General features: G+C 46.1%; 1 protein-coding gene across 2 annotated transcripts in view; it reads left to right on the forward strand.

Annotated features, from left to right (window-relative positions):
- Positions 1-230: 230 nt before the first annotated feature.
- Positions 231-21284, forward strand: part of RWDD1 (RWD domain containing 1) — a 41081-nt gene continuing 20027 nt past the window's right edge. The window contains exons 1-5 of one of the 2 annotated variants that reach the window (XM_030198540.1): positions 231-252; positions 4038-4103; positions 7639-7769; positions 9675-9818; positions 11014-11146. In XM_030198540.1, the coding sequence (XP_030054400.1) occupies position 252; positions 4038-4103; positions 7639-7769; positions 9675-9818; positions 11014-11146 (475 nt within the window). In that variant the 5' untranslated portion in view covers positions 231-251. Of the gene's footprint in view, positions 253-292; positions 640-4037; positions 4104-7638; positions 7770-9674; positions 9819-11013; positions 11147-21284 lie in introns of those variants that run through there. The other variant, XM_030198539.1, reaches the window with a different exon arrangement.

A 21284-nucleotide genomic window follows, 5' to 3' on the forward strand; every position in this document is an offset into this window, starting at 1 on the left:
GATCTTGGGTAACGTGAAAGTGATAAAGCATGATATTATAAGGCAATTCTAGATATGAGTGTACGCGGGAAATTTTTTTGGGAAGGGGAAAAACAGACTAACTAAATGGCTTCAACTTTTTGATGTCATGCCGACTCCTGTCCTGTTCTCAATCAACCCTCCTTAGGCGACAACGCATCCGGCGCTTCTCTCACTGTTACTTTACGGCAGACCTAACCTGCCCACAGACGAATCGACGATGGCATGCGATCAGTAAGCAAGGTCTTTCTGCTACCTGTAGTCTTTCTAGTAGGCTTGAGGGGAGCAAACACTGTGGTTAATACGAAGGGCTCCCCCAAGGAGGTTGGATGAAAACGAACAGCTCATTAGGCTGAGCTGTGGCGGATAGACAGGCTAAAGCAATTGATGCTAGAGCGGCCGACGTGCGCCTCGCCTCAGCCTTGCGACCTGCGCGTGCGGGACGTTCTTGCTAGCTTTCTCGCGGCCTGTGAGCCGGTGAAACTCGGTTTGTGTGCGCGCTTCTGCGCTACCGGGCCGGCGTTCCATGGCCAGCGGGCGCGCGGAAGATGACGGATTACAGCGAGGAGCAGCGGAACGAGCTGGAGGCTCTGGAATCTATCTACCCCGACTCTTTTCGAGGTGAGAGTCGCTGGGGCTCTTCTGGACTGGGAGGGCGGCTCCTCCCGCTTGGTCCACGTGCCGGGGTCCGGAAGAGGTGGGGGAGCTCCGGTACCGGAGGATAATCTCTGGCCGTGCCTGATTGCTCCCCCCCCAAATCCATTTTCGTGTTTTCTATGGCACTTGGAGCGGGGAGCAAACGCAAAGTGTAAACCCACTGTCAGTGTGTCACTGCTGTGAACTTACAGTGTAGTTGTTATTCCTAATTGTGTTCTTTACTGATAGTCGTTTGTGTCTTTTGTGTTTAGCACTCTACTCCAACATGCATAGTTATGAATTATGCGCGGTCTAAAACTCAAGGCCCCACTTCTTTCACTTAAAAATCTGTGGAGGATCTGGATTTTACCTATACTCAGGGCCGCATCCAGCACTATTTTCTCCCAGGAGGGCGGGTGTAGGTAAAACCCAGATCCTCCAGATCGTTTGGATTCTTTGACAAAACTACCGCATCTACCTGGATCCAGCACTGATTTCACTCAGAAGGGCTGCATCCACCTGGATCCAGCACTTATACCCCCCAGAAGAACTCCAGCACCCATTCACCTCAAAAATTCCTGTATCTGCATGGATCCAGCCCAGTTTTCACTCAGAAGGGATGCTTCCATCTGGATCCAGCACTTAAGAACTGCTTTCTCCTGGATCCAACAGCACCCCCCCCCCCCCCCCCCCAAGAAGGGCTGCATTCCCCTGGATCCACCACTCCTCCCCCCCCCCCCCCCCCCAAGAAGGGCTGCCTTTCCTTGGATCCAGCACTGTTTCTTCCAGAAGTGCTGCAGCCCTACTGGATCCTGCAAACATTACCGCCAGAAGGGTTGCACCTACCTGGATCCAGGACCAATTCTCTTTAGAAGGGTTTATCCTCCCGGGCACTGATTCTGTTTTGCAGCCACATGCATCCAGCACTCATTCCCACCCCCCCCCCCCCCCCCAACCTCAAAATATAAATAATGAGGATCCCCAAGCTCTGTCAGCTGAAGACTTTCTCTGAAAGTGGCCAGAACTCCCTTTTACCAAGCTTGGCAGGCAGCAGCAATGACCCTAAGCCACTGATGCCGGCTCTCCACACATGCTTAGTTGTCGATGGCTCAAGGATGCTGTTGCCAACTACAGAGCTTGATAGAAGGGAGTTCTGGCCACCTTTGGAGGAGGTCCTTAGCTGGGGATGCTTGGGGATCCTCACCAGCTATACAGTAAGGGTCAGGACTGGTGTTAGACCTGCTTGGGCCCAGGACAGAAAATAAAGGAGGGCTCCCCTCCCCGATTCTGTCTCCTCTCTGCCTCCCCTCCAATTTCTCACCTGCCATTACTATCACACCAACAGACCCTCACCAAATACAGAACAAGGGATCACAAATCAGAAATAAAAATATTTAGACAAAAATTGAAAGGGAACCCCAAGAAGTTAAACATAACATTACTGCAACACTGGAGACTTAAAACAGAGATGCATTTCCTTTTCTACAGAACACAGCACAAAGACATTTGCTATGCACATTTCCAAAATCTAACATATTCCATTTAAAACATTCAAATTAAAATGCTTTGTTTCTACCTTTGTTGACTGGATATTTTATTTTTCCATCTTGCTGGTTCCAATTTGTCTTTTCTGCTTTCCTCTCTGTCGTCTGCTAATTCTTGAAGCGGCTACAGTCTGTTTGTCTTTTCTCCTCTCTCCTGTCTGTTCCCTCACTATTCCTGCCTCTGACATATTGATCATTGATTTTTAGCTCTTTTCTGCCTCTCTCTCACCCTTCTTCTCCTCCTTTTTACTTTTCAACTATATATCAAATTTCCATCTTCTTCTTTCATCCACTAGCTCTCCCATTTCCCATCTTACTCCTCCACATCCCTACTTTCTCTTTCATCTTCCCCATTACCATATTTCTACCCTCTGTAATCACTATCTCTCAATCATTTCCTTGCCATCCCCTCCTCTCCCTCTTGGCCTCTCCCACAGGGTTCCACCATTCCCATCGTCTTCTACTCTGTTGCTGAAGTGTGAACTGTTTAATAGATTTTTTTCCCTAATGTCGTCATACACTAGCCAATCAGTTCTTATCACCGTACCTTTATCTATTCCAAGTGCATCTAATTTAAGTATTTAGTTAAAAATTTCTAACCCGCCTACAACTAAGTGGGTAACAAAATCAACATATGTAATTTAAAATAAAACAAATAAGCAAAATAATACAGTATTCCGACTGATCAGCAAATGATATCAATTCCATGCCTGTTCAAATAGGTAAGTTTTCTATAGTTTAATAAATGGAACCCTATTGCTACTTAGTTTCAGATGACTTGGCAATTTGTTCCAAATTTGTGGTCTTGCTAGACAAAACCGAACTCTTGTCGCTTGACTGTTTAACCTCACTGCTATCAATGAAGGCTACACAATACGCAATACCACTTCATTTCCTAAGCTGAAAATGATAACTCTGTAGTCGATGAACTAGCCTATGTTACAACTCGCTATCACTCAGAAACCTCCATGTAATACCATAATGTATTCCTCTGTACCATGTATGTATGCACCTTAATGCAAAACCATTTGTAATTTTGTACCCGGAAAAGGAGGTCACTCAGAAACCACTATGCAATACCACAGTGCACTCTTCTTAACCATGCATGTATGCACCTTAATGTAATACCATTTGTAATCCTGTACCCGGAAATGGCGATCGCCATCACAGCAAAATGTAAGCCACATTGAGCCTGCAAATAGGTGGGAAAATGTGGGATACAAATGCTACAAATAAATAAATAAAAAGCTGATTTCCATGCATTGCCAAGAATTCTCTAAGACACATGCCAAAAATTTGACATTCTCAGATCTCAAAGATCTGGATGGCTGATACTCCTGAATCACATGTTTTAAATATTGCAGAATACGACCGGAATACAATGCCCGAGGGATTAAACGTATGACTTTGTACTGAATCCTGGAGTGGATGGGGAACCAGTGCAAGGAACGGAGCTATATTATCATATTGAGACACACCTGGCAGAGGTGTTCTGTATTATTTGCAACACATACATCTTGGATTTGGATAAACCCAAGTACAACGCATTGCAAGAAATCACCATGCTTTGATCACCACTACTGATCAAAAATCATATTGTGACAACATAGGTTTTAACTTTGCCAGCAAAGAAGTTGGTAAAACGCTGACTTCAACACATGTAAAATTTGATCTTTTATAGACAGTAGTGGGTCCACACGAGCTTCCACGTTCACAGAACAGCTGCAACTTTGAGGTAAATGATGTACTGTAGGTTTAACTGTGTAGGCTTCATAAGCAACATCCTTCTGATTTTTTCTATTCACACTTTCCTTTCTACTCTTGGGCTTTGTCTTTCAGTGTTATCTGATGCACCACCATGTTTCACCATCACTGTGACATCCGATGCCGGAGAGAATGATGAAAGTAAGTTTTTAGTTAAGTGTACGCTCTAGTGTGTGATAGTCTGTGTCTCTCATTCAGCAAATTGCAGAGATTGCATAATATTCTCTTTGCCTCTGTTTTTACATTAATTGTGGCATGAAAAATAGAAAGTATGTGAAAGCACACAACTGTAAACAATTTTCACTTGTTGAAGCAAGCTCAGAACTCTTAAGGAGCTGCTTCAGACCATTTTAATGCTAGCTGACAGCAGAGTGAGACATCACAATTGGCTTAAAAGGGTACAAAATCCATTTTTTTGCTTTTATGAGGAGCTATTATTGGATTATTGTGTGCACAGACTTATATAAACAAGTGCTATTAGAAAATCAATCTCTAATGTATAAGGCAACAACACTTTAATCACTCTAATTTAAAAAAGGCCTCATTAAAACAATGCTCAAATCTTTTGACTGTAATAACGAGAGGCAATTTACTATAATCTTTGGCCAAAAAACTCCTTTATATCAAAACATACACTAAAGTAGTGTTCATGTTTAAAACGGAACACATTTTTGATTTTTAGTATCTTCTCAGGAGTTCCCCTGAAATAGCTGTCAAGTGAAAGGGAAGTTTTGAAGATCAGTGGATAGTTTTTAGATGAGTTTGTAAAGCTTACGTTTTTGCTAAACACTACATATTTAATGTTTGATATTGATTTGACCCTCCTGAACAAGCTACATAGAAACATGATGGCAGATAAGGACCAACTGGCTCATCCAGTCTACCCATCCTCAGTAACCACTTACTCTTCCTAAGGGATCTCACATGCCTGTCCCATGCTTTTCTTAAATTCTAACACACACCTCGTCTCCAGGACTATCACCAGGAGGCCATTCCACATATCCACCACCCTTTCCGTGAAAGAGAATTTTCTTACATTCTTCCTAAGCCTATTTCCTCTTCATTGTATGCCCCCTCATTCCAGAGTTTTCCTTCATATGAAAAAGGCTCACCTCCTGTACATTAATGCCACTGAGGTATTTAAGTGTCTCTATCATATTGCCTCTCTTCCAGTGTACACATGTTGAGGTTTATTAGCCTGTCCCTGTATGTTTTATGACCGAGACCCAGAGATCTTTAGGGCTCATTTTCAAAAGGGAAAAAGTCTCCAAAAAAATGACATAAAGTGGCATTTGGACGTTTTTCTAAAAAAAAAAATCCAAATCATGATGTTCGAAACTCTGATTTCAGACATTTTTCTCTGCAGTGCGTCCAAATAACATGGGGGGCATGTTGGGGTAGGATTTGGGCGTTCCCAAAACTTGGACGTTCTTCTGCCTTAATGGAACAAAGAGAAAACAATCCGGGACTAAAAATTTGTTTGGTCTAGACCTGTTTCAATCATATCTAAGTCGCAAAATGTTGCCTTAAATGACGAGATAACCACTGAAGGGATTAAGGCATGACCTCCCTCCCACCACCTAAAGATGAGAAAGAATTGGTGCAGTGCACTGTAGAGAAGGTAACCCAGGCCCATATCACACTCTAACTGGTATACTTCTAGTGGAAAGTGTGAGCCCTCCAAAACACACCAAAACCTACTGGACCTACATATAGATGACACCTGCAGGCATAAGGGTTATTGTAGTGTGATTTACAGTAGTTTTGGGGTTTTGGAGGGCTTACTATACGAAATAACTGGTCCTAAAAGATGCACTCTGAGCACAAAAACATCTTGCGAGTGGGCATTTTTGAAACAAAATTTGGATGTTTTTCTGGTTTAAAAATGGCAATGTTTGCTCCTGGATTTTTGGGCTTATACATGAAATTCCAGTGTTGTTAAATGTGTATATTTTTGATGCTGTTTCACGATAGTTCTTTTATTAGGTTTCAATTTACTGTTTTCAAGTTTACCTCATTTATTGTATTTATGTTTATTCTTGGTTATTTTACTATTGTGATGCTTTTAACAAAATTGTAATTTTTTTTTTTTTGTTAAACTATACCTGCTGTACACCGTCTTGGGTGAATCTCTTCATAAAGGTGGTTAATAAATCCCAATAAATAAAAAATCAGATTTAGACATCATATCGAAAATGTCCCTTTTGATATATTTTGCCTGAAATACGAACCCTTCTTTGGTGTATGTTTTGATAATAATCATTGGGCAAAAACTCCTTTTTACTTGCTTACACCTCTCATTGTGAAGAGGTGTATGTGTTAATTTTACTGAGGCCTTTCTCCTTGGTGTTTCTTTTTTTTGTTTGTTTGCTTGTTTTTGTTTTTTGCTTTGTCAGTTGTGCAGCATTGTTAAGAAGTTGCTGCCATGTATGGGATTCTGCCAGGTAGAGAATGACACGAGGATAAAATTTGTCCCTGCCCCGTCCCCGCAGGTTCTTTATCCGTCCCTTTTCCTGCCCCTTCCCCATGGGCTCTGTTCTCATCTGCAGAAACCTTGAGCACATGATTTTATATTTAAATCTTTTTATTAAAGTATAAAAAGGAACAATATTCTGTGCAACTGTTGTGTATAAATTACAAATAGAAAATAATGATAAGCATTTATAATAAACTCTCCCACCACCCTCTACCCTTCCAACCCCAACAATAGCTGACTTCTACTACCCCAAGGAATCCTAATCCACCTGTTAAAATGTCCAAGGGTACAAAATACCACCTATTCTGTATGCCCTACACTTCAGTCACATGGCTTCCTCGTGTATTGACTTATAAGTGCATTCACTCTGCAGCCCCTCACTACCTCTCCACCCTCATCTCTCCCTACACTCCTTCCCAGGAACTCCGTTCACTAGGCAAATCTCTCCTAATTGCACCCTTCTCCTCCATCGCTAACTCCAGACTCCATTCCTTTTGTCTTGCCGCACCTTATGCCTGGAATGGGCTTCTTGAGCCAATACGTCTAGCTCCATCCCTGGCCGCCTTCAAATCCGGGCTAAAGGCCTATCTGTTTGATGCTGCTTTTGACTCCTAACTTGTCACTTCCTCATAACCTTTATCTTGTCTTCCTCTCTTCAATAGTCCCTTTCCCTATGTGTCCTTCTGTCTGTCTTACTCTTATCCTTATTGGTCCTGTCTGTCTGTCCTGATTTAGATTGTAAGCTCTTTTGAGCAGGGACTGTCTTTTCTTCATGTTCCAATTGTAAAGCGCTGTGTACGACTGGTAGCACTATAGAAATGATTTATAGTAGTAAATACAGAATGATGAATTTTTTTAATGGAGCATCTCTGTGTGCCCAAATCTTTCTCTCTCTCTCTCTCTCTCTCTCTCTCTCTCTCTCTCTCTCTATATATATATATATATATATATCTTTCTCTCTCTCTCTCTCTATATATATATATATATCTTTCTCTCTCTCTCTCTCTTTTATATATATATATATATATATATATATATATATATATACACACTATTTCAGTCATGTAAGATGGTTATATGTGCCTGTACTGTCTGCCACCTTTTTTTTACAGCTAATCTGTATAACTTTATGCCTGCATGCAGTGAGTCAAGTCGGGCCATATGATGGTATTCACAGCATTTCTCATTTCTATACTGCAGCTGTCCAAGCAACCCTTAAGTTCACCTATGTAGATAAATATCCAGATGAAGCACCTTCTTATGAAATAGACTCCCAGGAGAATTTGGAAGATAATGATATCTCAGACATAATAACACTACTGGATCAACAGGTAAGCTCACCCTTGCTCTAGATTGTGGACATTAAATGTTCCAGATTGGGCATGATAACATTATTTCTGCCCCATTCCTTTTGATTGTCTGCACCCCATACCATTCTATGACTGTGTGGACTGCGTACTTACATCCTCCTGTTTGAACCTGTGGAAAAGTCATGAAGTTAAGCTACTGTTTCAGATTGGTGGCATTGCATTTTCCTCAGTGACAGTTGTTGGTCAGAGAAGTAGTAGCACATGGAGCTAGTGAAACTAGAGTTAGTAGTGTTTTGTTACAGATATGGTTACTATGTTATATTGGTTCCAGTTTTTAAATTTTTGACTAATTTGTTAGGTTTTTATTTGTTGTTGTTGTTTTTTTGTCACAATGCTGTGGGTGCCTTCAAGTATGTACACCTGCTTAAAGGAAATAGCGAATTTCTAGATAAATTGTAGCAGGAAATGAACATACATAAACATCTGCAGTTTTATAAAAATAGTCCAAAATGCATTGGTGGTCCTGGGTTCGCTGTAGAACTTCATGGATCCCACCCTTATACTTGACTCTTGCATGTAGTAAATGAAAGTAAAACCTGAGCACAATGCAGATCATCTCTTTCTGTCCTCCAAGCTTAGTTTTCATTTTCATACCCCTCAGAGAGAGCTGTCCTTGGCACGTAAGCATGGCTGTTGCCTTGTCCTCATCATGTTGATAAGCCTTGTAGAGTTTGACTGTAGTGACTGACCAAAGAAGTCCTTCAGCGTTATCCAACAGTTAAGGTCAGAAAGCAGAAGCGTTTCTTTGTAGCTCCAACTGTGGGCGTCTTTGACCCCCTCAACTAAAGTGTTTTGTCCAGTTCTAGGGATTTTAACTCTGAAAAGATATGGATGAAGTAGGGACAGAAAATGCATCAAAAACCCTAAGAAATAAGGTGATCATTCTATGAAGAGCCACATAGATTTAAGAAGCAAACATGCTATTCATGCAAATTTGTGGATAATTTCCAGCTAAGGTCCAAGAATACTATAATCTACACACTCTGCAATCCAGGCGTGAACAATTGCATCAGATTTGAGGCCACTGTAAATGCTGTTTAAAGTATAGGTGAATTTTTGTCCTGTTAGGCTAGTATTTTATAAAGTAAAGTAGGCATGTTCTTGCCACCTAAAAATAGGCACCCTTTATAGAATTGCCTCCCAAGGAAGAAGTGAAGGCAAAAACATAAACAGAATTCAAGAAAGCATGATACTCTGAGCTTCCCTAATTTCCAAGGATGTGGCGGAAAAGCCAGAGATGAGCAGCAGTAAGGAAATTGGCTGATAAGTTAGGACTGTAAATCCCTTTGTGTGGTCAAGAATTATATGACAAGGGGATTCAAAGGACTGATTATCAAAAGTAGAACCCTCAAAGCTGACTGTACAACCTCAAAACATTCATTTAGTGCAAAAGAACTCTATAAACCTTTATTAAGGACCTTAGCGGTGGATCTTTTTACATGAGGAACAGGCTCCATGAATTGCCTTACTCCTCATCGGTCCAATTTGTATACTCCGTTGAAGAGTAAGGTGAGTCATGGGGCATGTTCCTCATGTGAAGAGTCTCACCGCTGAAGTCCTTAAAGGTTTATAGTGTTCTTTTATATGAAATGAATGTTTTGAGTAGTCAGTGTTAGGGGTTTTATTTTTGATAATAGGTTAGGACTGTAAGGCACATCCTTGTTAATATGAGGAAGCCTGTGTGTTTCTATAAAACATTTCTCTCTCTTAATGGTCACAGTTGTATAAGCATATGTGCTTTTATCTTAAATATTATGAGTGACTGGCACACGTCCATCTAATGCCTTCTGTTTGTGACTAGCAGATAAAGCCGACAGTCTGTTTGGCAGACTAATATTTTGCCTTTTTTTTTTTTTTCTTTTGCAGGCAGAAGAAAACCTGGGCATGGTAATGATCTTTACTTTAGTATCGGCTGTACAGGAAAAGCTAAATGAAATTGTAGATCAAATAAAGACACGAAAAGAAGAGGAAAAGCTACAGAGAGAGAAGGAAGCAGAGGAAGCAGAAAAGGTGCAGTAAATACTGTCTTTGGTCAGTCTTTGGTAATTATATCAGTAGAAACAAAAAGGTGGGAATATGAGCCAGGCTATCCAATAATTGGACCTGAAGTTAAGTTTAAAATAAACAAAATTTAATAATATCCAAACAAATAATAATAACAAAATTCCACATTAAAAATGACTCTAAAAATGACTCGACACAACGTTGTGTTTCGGCCGGATGGCCTACATCAGAGTCTTGTGGCTAGTGACAATGATAAAATATGATCATCAAGTGACGTGATGAAGAGAACTCAAGTCACGAATGAGAAAAGTGCAGACAAGGATTTTAAAATGGTCTTTAAAAAGACCGTTTGTTAAATGATCCGTCTGATGCTGCACGTTGCAAAAACAATTACAATGTGGCAAAAACAATTATATCAGTATACACACACATCTTCCAACGGGTGATATGTCAAAAGGTTATTGGTTTCTAAATAATCCAGTTGATCACCATAGATTGTTTCCAGGCATAGCAGACTTCAGTTACTGCCGTATGTCGCTGGTCTCACTGTTGGTCAGGTGAGCATTGTGGAATAAAAATTAGGGCTTTTATTCATAAAGCTTCTTATACTGAAGGTTAGGGGTGGAAAAAATATTTGTTTTAAATTTCCTCTGCTGCTTTTTGTTTTCTTGTTTTGTCTGGAGTTTAATTTTTGTCTCCTCGTCCTCTCCTTGCTGTTTTTCTTTCCTTTGCCATATGAGTAGAAACAGTTCTTAGGCTGCAACATCTCCCTTCAGGCCCAGGCAAGCCACAGGGGCTCCACTGGTTCACCCAGACATCTAATTTTCCACCCCTACTATAAAAGGTGAAGAACTGTACAAAATCAATATAAGTTGGTTTGCCCTATTTAAACTCACTGTTTTGGTGCACCTATAGTGAAATGGAGAAGCTTTGAGCCAATTAACACAGGTGAACATAAGCTCTGGTCACTGAGAGCAGATATTGTGTGACCTGGGTTTGAATATATGCCTTGTTCAGGAAGCTGCTTTTTCTCTCAGTTTTTTGTTCATACCAGCATTTAGTTGTGCCATTTACTGCTGCAACTGCGTGAAAATAAATGTAGTCTGGGTAGATAAGATGCTGTGCAGGACGTGGGGAAAACCATTATTTCTTTTTCTTTAGTGCCGAGCAGCTTTCTTACTGTTGAGTTTTTTGTTTATAGGTACTTTTCCATGGCACTCCTGTTACAATTGAAAACTTCCTTAGCTGGAAAGCAAAATTTGACATAGAATTAGCAGAACACAAAAGAAAAAAACAGAAGGAAGAAGAGCAAGCGGGAAAAATTAAACTAACTGGTAAGTTAGTAGCCATGCATTTTTCATTCCAGATCCTCAGATACTTTGGTTTGTTGATGTTTACACTTCAGAAGATTGTCACTCTTTATAAAATTGCAGAAAACACCTGAATATCAGGGAGTGGAAGAGCAGGAGAGATTATGTTTATTATATAAAGATCACAGGTTTCAAGGACATTCAGTTGAAATGTTGCAAAGTGTTTATTCACCAATACTAGATACAGGCAAAACCCGACACAGGCCGAGTTTCTGCATGCTAGTCTTCGGCAGGGGTCCTCATGGAAAAACATAAATAAACATTAATGAGAAAAACTAAACAAATATCAAGACAAAAAAAATGTAAAACTGATGAATGTAAGTATCAGTGCATATGAAATTTTATCCATAAATTGATATTGTTATTAAAAGTGTGAGTAATCTTAGAATAATGTGAAACTTTAAGAAAAAGTGTTAAAATATGAAGAAAATCAGTTGAAAAGTGTGAAAAAATGTGACGTGAATTACAATCCATAAATCAATAATAAATGGTGCTGCTTAAAAAAAATACATATTAAAAAAGATGTGAAAAGTGACAAATGAAGCAGCAGTAAGGATTAGAAATGTGTGTGTTTTAAAAAGGATTTAAGAAAACCATATGGCATTCCAAAGAGAAAATCATAACAAGAGAAGAACAAAGTAAAAAAAAATACCTATATGAAGCAGATAAATATATAGCATAAGAACATAAGCGTTGCCATACTGGGACAGACCGAAGGTCCATCAAGCCCAGCATCCTGTTTACAACAGTGGTCAATCCAGGTTACAAGTACCTGGCAAGATCCCAAAACAGTACAATACATTTTATGCTGTTTATCCTAGAAATAAGCAGTGACTTTTCCCCCAAGTCCATCTTAATAATGGCTTATGGACTTTTCTTTTAGGAAGGTATCCAAACCTTTTTTAAAACCCTGCTAAGCTAATTGTTTTTACCATATTCTCTGGCAACAAATTCCAGATTTTAATTACTCGTTGAGTAAAGTTTTTCTCCGATTTGTTTTAAGTTTACTACTTTTTCTCCGAGGACAAGCAGGCTGCTTGTTCTCACTGATGGGTTGACGTCCTCGGCAGCCCCCTCCATCGGAAAGTTTACTAGCAAAGGCCTTTGCTAGTCCTCGCGCGCCCCTGCGCACCGCGCATGCGCGGCCGTCTTCCCGCCCGAAACCGGCTCGAGCCGGCCAGTCTTCTTTCGTCCGCGCTCGGTACGGTCGTGTTACGCCGTTCGTGCCCCAGAGAGTCGACCTCGCGCGTCCTTTTCGACGTGTTTTTTTGCTGTTTTTTCCTTGAAAAAGTTCGGGAAGCGCTCCGGTAGTGTTCCGGAAGACCCTTTCGGGTTTTCTGCCCTTCCCGTATTTCTCAGTTTTTGCCCCGTAAGTTTTCTTTCGTTGTCGGGGTAGGCCTCTTTTGGCCTCGGTCGAGATTTTTCTCCCTCTAAATTTTGGTGCTTCAATTTTCGCCATTTCGGCTTTTGATTTCGCCGGCGTGATTTTTCCGCCCATGACATCGAAGCCTTCCAGCGGCTTCAAGAAGTGCACCCAGTGCGCCAGGGTAATCTCGCTCACTGATAGGCACTCTGCGTGTCTTCAGTGTCTAGGGGCCCAGCACCGCCCTCAGAACTGTAGTCTGTGTTCCCTGTTACAAAGGCGGACTCAGGTAGCGAGATTAGCCCAGTGGAACGTTTTGTTCTCGGGCTCTTCGTCGGCATCAGCACCGGAGGCATCGAGTGCATCGACGTCGTCAGCGTCCGGACCATCTTCCTTGGCTGCCGCTCCATCGACTGCATCGAGGCATCGGACCTCTGCATCGGCGCCGAGGCATCGGGCGACTGTATCGACGTCGGTGGTACCGAGACTTCGTCTGCTGATGTCGTCGGACGGAGGTGCATCGTCAGGAGTGCAGGTGAGGTCTGTCCATTCCCCTGCTGGTGGCGGTGAGCCTTCGGGTGGGTCTCCTCCTACCCTGAGGGCTCCTGCGGTACAGCCCCCCCGGGATCGACCTTCTTCGGTCTCGGCCCCGAGGAAGCGACGGATGGATTCTACGTCCTCCTCGTCGGTGCCGGGGAGCTCCGGTGACATGCTTCGGAAGAAGTCGAAGACGCATCGACACCGGTCTCCTCCCCATGTCGGCACCGAGAGCTCTGGGTCGCCGAGGGATTCGGCACCCAGCAGGCATCGGCACCGAGAGGACCGCTCACCCTCTGTTCAGGAGGTGTCGATGCGCTCCACTCTGGACAGCCCGGAACAGCCTCCTCGCCCGGAACAGGTTCTGACGTCGACGCCTGCATCGGCCTCTCAGCCTTTCTCTGCAGCCGCTCTAAACGAGAGCCTCCGGGCCGTTCTCCCAGAGATTCTGGGAGAGCTGTTGCGCCCTACCCCTCCGGTACCGGCGGTGCTTGCGCCTCCGGTACCGTCGAGCGTGGCGCCGGCTGGCCCATCGCCCAGGTTGAGGTCCCCGACGTCGGTACCGCGTGCGGTGCCGACCGCGGCCACCTCCCAGGAAGGCTCCCCGACTACGTCGGCGGAGGGAGCTTCGCCGATGCGGGCGAGGGAGTCTACCTCTCGACGCCCCCACCGTGGACGGGGTTCCACCGAGTCGAGCAGGGCGAGGTTGCAGACACAGGTTCGTGAACTTGTGTCTGACACCGAGGGTGAGGCCTCGTGGGAGGAAGAGGAGGACCCCAGATATTTCTCTGACGAGGAGTCTGAGGGTCTTCCTTCTGATCCCACTCCCTCTCCTGAGAGACAGCTTTCTCCTCCCGAGAGTCTGTCTTTTGCTTCCTTTGTCCGGGAGATGTCTACGGCCATCCCCTTCCCGGTGGTTGTGGAGGACGAGCCCAGGGCTGAAATGTTTGAGCTCCTGGACTATCCTTCTCCACCTAAGGAAGCGTCCACTGTTCCCTTGCACCATGTCCTGAAAAAGACATTGCTTGCGAACTGGACCAAGCCACTAAGTAATCCCCACATTCCCAAGAAGATTGAGTCCCAGTACCGGATCCATGGGGACCCAGAGCTGATGCGCACTCAGTTGCCTCATGACTCTGGAGTTGTGGATTTGGCCCTAAAGAAGGCTAAGAGTTCTAGGGAGCATGCTTCGGCGCCCCCGGGCAAAGACCCTAGAACCTTAGACTCCTTTGGGAGGAAGGCCTACCATTCTTCTATGCTCGTGGCCAAGATCCAGTCTTACCAGCTCTACACGAGCATACACATGCGGAACAATGTGTGGCAGTTGGCGGGCTTGGTTGATGCTCTTCCCCCTGAGCAAGCCAAACCTTTTCAGGAGGTGGTCAGGCAGCTGAAGGCGTGCAGAAAATTCCTGGCCAGAGGAGTTTATGACACTTTTGATGTTGCGTCCAGGGCCGCTGCTCAAGGTGTGGTGATGCGCAGGCTCTCATGGCTGCGTGCCGCCGACCTGGAGAATAGACTCCAGCAGCGGATTGCGGACTCGCCTTGCCGTGTGGACAACATTTTTGGAGAAAAAGTCGAGCAGGTGGTAGAGTCTCTCCACCAGCGGGACACCGCATTCGACAAGTTCTCCCGCCGGCAGCCTTCAGCCTCTACCTCTACAGGTAGAAGATTTTTCGGGGGAAGGAAGACTGGTCCCTATGCTTCTGGTAAGCGTAGGTACAATCCTCCTTCCCGACAGCCTGCGGCCCAGGCTAAGCCCCAGCGCGCTCGCTCTCGTCAGCAGCGTGCGCCTCAGCAAGGCCCCGCGGCTCCCCAGCAAAAGCAAGGGGCGAGCTTTTGACTGGCTCCAGCAGAGCATAGCCGACATCCAAGTGTCAGTGCCGGGCGACCTGCCGGTCGGGGGGAGGTTGAAAGCTTTTCACCAAAGGTGGCCTCTCATAACCTCCGATCAGTGGGTTCTGCAAATAGTCCGGCAAGGATACACCCTCAATTTGGCCTCAAAACCTCCAAATTGTCCACCGGGGGCTCAGTCTTACAGCTTCCAACACAAGCAGGTACTTGCAGAGGAACTCTCCGCCCTTCTCAGCGCCAATGCGGTCGAGCCCGTGCCATCCGGGCAAGAAGGGCTGGGATTCTATTCCAGGTACTTCCTTGTGGAAAAGAAAACAGGGGGGATGCGTCCCATCCTAGACCTAAGGGCCCTGAACAAATATCTCGTAAAAGAAAAGTTCAGGATGCTTTCCCTGGGCACCCTTCTCCCCATGATTCAGCAAAACGATTGGCTATGCTCTCTGGACTTGAAGGATGCCTACACACACATCCCGATACTGCCAGCTCACAGACAGTATCTGCGATTTCAGTTGGGCACACGCCACTTCCAGTACTGTGTGCTACCCTTTGGGCTCGCCTCTGCGCCCAGGGTGTTCACAAAGTGCCTAGCTGTGGTAGCAGCGGCACTCCGCAGGCTGGGGGTGCACGTGTTCCCATATCTCGACGATTGGCTGGTGAAGAACACATCCGAGGCAGGAGCCCTGCAGTCCATGCAGATGACTATTCGCCTCCTGGAGCTACTGGGGTTTGTGATAAATTACCCAAAGTCCCATCTTCTCCCAGTGCAGAAACTCGAATTCATAGGAGCCCTGCTGGATTCTCGGACGGCTCGCGCCTATCTCCCAGAGGCGAGAGCCAACAACTTGTTGTCCCTCGTCTCGCGGGTGCGAGCGTCCCAGCAGATCACAGCTCGGCAGATGTTGAGATTGCTGGGCCACATGGCCTCCACAGTTCATGTGACTCCCATGGCCCGCCTTCACATGAGATCGGCTCAATGGACCCTAGCCTCCCAGTGGTATCAGGCCGCTGGGGGTCTAGAGGACGTGATCCACCTGTCCACGAGTTTTCTCGAATCCCTGTATTGGTGGACGATTTGGTCCAATTTGACTCTGGGACGTCCCTTCCAAATTCCTCAGCCACAAAAAGTGCTGACCACGGATGCGTCTCTCCTGGGATGGGGAGCTCATGTCGATGGGCTTCACACCCAAGGAAGTTGGTCCCTCCAAGAACGCGATCTACAGATCAATCTTCTGGATTTGCGAGCGATCTGGAACGCTCTGAAGGCTTTCAGAGATCGGCTGTCCCACCAAATTATCCAAATTCAGACAGACAACCAGGTTGCCATGTACTATGTCAACAAGCAGGGGGGCACCGGATCTCGCCCCCTGTGTCAGGAAGCCGTCAGCATGTGGATCTGGGCTCGCCGTCAAGGCATGGTGCTCCAAGCCACATATCTGGCAGGCGTAAACAACAGTCTGGCCGACAGGTTGAGCAGGATTATGCAACCTCACGAGTGGTCGCTCAATTCCCGTGTGGTACGACAGATCTTCCAGGCGTGGGGCACCCCCCTGGTGGATCTCTTCGCATCTCGAGTGAACCACAAAGTCCCTCAGTTCTGTTCCAGGCTTCAGGCCCACGGCAGACTGGCATCGGATGCCTTCCTCCTGGATTGGGGGGAGGGTCTGCTGTATGCTTATCCTCCCATTCCTCTGGTGGGGAAGACTTTGTTGAAACTCAAGCAAGACCGAGGCACCATGATTCTGATTGCTCCTTTTTGGCCGCGTCAGATCTGGTTCCCTCTTCTTCTGGAGTTATCCTCAGAAGAACCGTGGAGATTGGAGTGTTTTCCGACCCTCATCACGCAGGACGAAGGGGCCCTTCTGCATCCCAGCCTCCGGTCCCTGGCTCTCACGGCCTGGATGTTGAGAGCGTAGTCTTTGCCTCTTTGGGTCTGTCAGAGGGTGTCTCCCGCATCTTGCTTGCTTCCAGGAAAGATTCCACTAAGAGGAGTTACTTCTTTCTATGGAGGAGGTTTGCCGTCTGGTGTGACAGCAAGGCCCTAGCTCCTCGCTCTTGTCCTACACAGACCCTGCTTGAATACCTTCTGCACTTGTCTGAGTCTGGTCTGAAGACCAACTCTGTAAGAGTTCACCTTAGCGCAATTAGTGCATACCATTACCATGTGGAAGGTAAGCCGATCTCAGGACAGCCTTTAGTTGTTCGCTTCATGAGAGGTTTGCTTTTGTCAAAGCCCCCTGTCAAGCCTCCTACAGTGTCATGGGATCTCAATGTCGTTCTCACCCAGCTGATGAAACCTCCTTTTGAGCCACTGAATTCCTGCCATCTGAAGTACTTGACCTGGAAGGTCATTTTCTTGGTGGCAGTTACTTCAGCTCGTAGAGTCAGTGAGCTTCAGGCCCTGGTAGCCCAGGCCCCTTACACCAAATTTCATCATAACAGAGTAGTCCTCCGCACTCACCCTAAGTTCTTGCCAAAGGTCGTGTCGGAGTTCCATCTGAACCAGTCAATTGTCTTGCCAACATTCTTTCCCCGTCCTCATTCCTGCCCTGCTGAACGTCAGCTGCACACATTGGACTGCAAGAGAGCATTGGCCTTCTACCTGGAGCGGACACAGCCCCACAGACAGTCCGCCCAATTGTTTGTTTCTTTTGATCCCAATAGGAGGGGAGTGGCTGTAGGGAAACGCACCATATCCAATTGGCTAGCAGATTGCATTTCCTTCACTTACGCCCAGGCGGGGCTGGCTCTTGAGGGTCATGTCACGGCTCATAATGTTAGAGCCATGGCTGCGTCGGTAGCCCACTTGAAGTCAGCCTCTATTGAAGAAATTTGCAAAGCTGCGACGTGGTCATCTGTCCACACATTCACATCTCATTACTGCCTGCAGCAGGATACCCGACGCGACAGTCGGTTCGGGCAGTCAGTTCTTCAGAACCTGTTTGGGCTTTAGGATCCAACTCCACCCCCCGAGGGCCCTGTTTGTTCTGTTCCAGGCTGCACTCTCAGTTAGTTGGTAAATTTTTTAGGTCAATCTCAGTTATGTCCTCGCCGTTGCGAGGCCCAATTGACCATGGTTGTTGTTTTGAGTGAGCCTGGGGGCTAGGGATACCCCATCAGTGAGAACAAGCAGCCTGCTTGTCCTCGGAGAAAGCGAATGCTACATACCTGTAGAAGGTATTCTCCGAGGACAGCAGGCTGATTGTTCTCACAAACCCGCCCGCCTCCCCTTTGGAGTTGAGTCTTCCCTTGAAGTGTATTGTCTTGCTACATACTGGACTGGCCGGCTCGAGCCGGTTTCGGGCGGGAAGACGGCCGCGCATGGGCGCGCGAGGACTAGCAAAGGCCTTTGCTAGTAAACTTTCCGATGGAGGGGGCTGCCGAGGACGTCAACCCATCAGTGAGAACAATCAGCCTGCTGTCCTCGGAGAATACCTTCTACAGGTATGTAGCATTCGCTTTAGCTTCATTGTATGCCCCCTAGTCCTAATATTTTTGGAAAGAGTAAATAAGCGATTCACATCTACCTGTTCCACTGCACTCATTATTTTATAAACCTCTATCAAATCTCCCCTCAGCAGTATTTTCTCCAAACCGCAGAGCCCTAGCCGCTTTAGCCTTTCCTCATAGGAAAGTCGTCTCATCCCCTTTATCATTTCTGTCGCCCCTCTCTGTACCTTTTCTAATTCCATTACATCTGTTTGAGATACATTGACCAGCTTGTTTGCACTACAGCATGTTTCTCCCTCTTCTCCCCTCCCATCACGAGTCTAGCACCTCTCCCTCAGCCCCCCACCCCCGATTCTGCCACACCTGAGTTGTTTGCCGGGAGCAGGTGGGACACAGCAGAGGCAAGGCTCTGTGTCAGCCCAAGCAGCATGTTATTGCTTCTAGCAAACAACTCAGGATGGTAGACCTGGGGTTGGGGGGGGGGGGGTGCTGTACCTGCATGGGGAAAGGGGTGAAGGGAGATATGGACCCATGGAGAGGGAGAGATGCTGGACCTCTAGAGAGAGGGAGACAGAGATGCCAAAATACGGGGGAGGGGGGGAGATGTCAGACTTGGGGGGTGGGGCTGGGGAAAGGTGCTGGACTGGAAGAGATGGAGGGAGAGATGCGGCTACATTACACAAAATCAGTACTGTGCACCTTTCTGAGTTGTGTAGGTAGTAAACATGTAGGCATTCACTTCTGGTGCGTGGTTTGCTGGCTGCACAAGTGGGATAGAGTAGGGCATTGGGATATATGGGGATTCATGTAGCTGCTTCTCCTGCTGCCAGGCTGGATTTCTGCAAACCTCTATCCTCCGATCCACTGTCCAGCTGAATATTGAAACTGCACCTTTTTTTTTGGGGGGGGGGGGGGGAAGCAGAGGGGGTAAGTTGCTGCTGGACCATAGGCATGGAGGGGAAGAGGGGACAGGAAGTTGCTGGACCACAGGAGTGGAATAGAAAGAAGAGTGGGTGAGACAGACGATGCTAAGCTAAGAAGTGTGGATGGAGAAAGAGGGGAAACTAGGCTACAAGGGTGTAGGAAGGAAGAGGGAGGAGATGTTGGCGAGACCATGAGCGTTCTCAAGGAGGTGAGTGAGAGGAGGATGGTGAGTATAGAGGTTAGAAGTGTAGTAATGGGGAGTGGGAGTGAAGGAGAAGAGAATAGGAGGCAGGGAAGGCGTGAGACAGGAGAACTAGAAGGTGCGAGGAGGAGGAGATGGAAAGTTGATAGGTAAGGGTGGAAGAGGTGAGAAGGTGAAATTTGAGTGAGTAGACAGAAAAGGAAGGAGAAGGGTCATCTAGCAGCATGGCCGCTTGAGAGCTAAGCTCCTACAGCCCCACGGAGAATTTAAGCTAAAAAAGAGGATATACCGTTGCAGGAGAGTTAAAACGGAGCTGGCGATTCATATAAGCGCTACAGCGGCGACCACATTTGAAAACGAAATCCATCGTGGCGGATCTTTCCCGCTTTGCCTTTAAAGCAGGAGCAGCGGCGCTCCGATCTAAAATGGCGGATACACGGAAGGCAACGGAGCCTGCAAATGGAGGGAAAACAAAGACGGCGGGAAGCGCTTCGGAACACCGCAGTGAGCGAGAAGCGGAGGAAGAGGTTCCCCCGAATTTAGAGGCTTGGCTACAGGACATTAGTTCTGACCTGAAAGCACTCCGGGCAGAAGTGGCGACGCTTAAGGAGGATCTGAGAGGAGAGATCCGGGAACTGGGCTCCCGCCTGGAGGACATTGAGACACAGGTGGAGACACACAATGAAGCCATGGGAAACATGGATCAACAGATTGGTGACATCCAGGGGAGCCAGCAACAGCTTTTAGAAAAAATAGAAGATTTGGAAAATCGGGGCCGGCGTAATAATTTAAGATTTCGAGGCCTACCAGAAGTGCCTACTTACCAAGACTGTGAGCACGTGGTACAACAAATGGTTAGCGCACTACTATCAACTAACGGAGATAATGTAGAGGCCACAACTATACAGCTGGAGAGAGCGCACAGAGCCCTGGGAGCGGCACGGAACAACAAGCCAAAAGACATCATTGCTTGCTTTTCCAGCTTTAAGCTAAAAGAACGGGTGTTGAAAATGGCTCGCCAGACCCCGGATTTTCAATGGGACTCTTACGCTATCGAAATCTACCAGGACCTGGCGGCAGCGACTTTGAAACGGAGGGGTGACCTGAAACCTTTCACCAGACATTTGAGAGAACTTAACATTCAATATAGGTGGAGGCATCCCTTTGCATTAGCTTTCTATAAAGATGGAACTATGCATCAAATAAAATCTATAGAGGAAGCAAGAGCTATATGCCCAGAAGCACCGGAACCTGAAGAGAGGAGAATAGCAGGTCCTGAGAAAAAGACTAACACCCGATCCCTGCCACCAAGATGGCATAGAGCGGGGAAAGGCCCCAGGAGATTACAACGCCAACAATCATCCACACGAATCACCTGAGAGTCTGCAGACATCAAATTTGGAGCAAAAAGCTAGACTTAAGGTTAATGTTGTTGCATAAGTTGCATATGTTATATTATTCTCCGGCACGAAGTATTGACAACTCTGTGGGGTGAGTAGAAAGCGGGGCGGTTGCTTCCTTCGCAAGTAGACACCCGTTGGTATTCCACGGGGTGTTACATAATTGTTAGGGGTATTTGGGGGGAGGGGATGGGGTTTACTCAAGGGAGGGAGGGGAGGGAGGGGGATCAGTTCTGTGTGAAAAAAGAGGGGGTTCAGATCTGTGTGACAAAGGACAAAGGACTATTGGAGCACAATGACCAATGGGTAAGCAGGAATAATAAGGAAAGCATAACACTGCTACAAGAGTATGGGGGATTTTAAATGTATGTCTTT

Source organism: Microcaecilia unicolor, chromosome 3 (genome assembly GCF_901765095.1).
Source record: "Microcaecilia unicolor chromosome 3, aMicUni1.1, whole genome shotgun sequence".
Classification (NCBI taxonomy): Eukaryota; Metazoa; Chordata; class Amphibia; order Gymnophiona; family Siphonopidae; genus Microcaecilia; species Microcaecilia unicolor.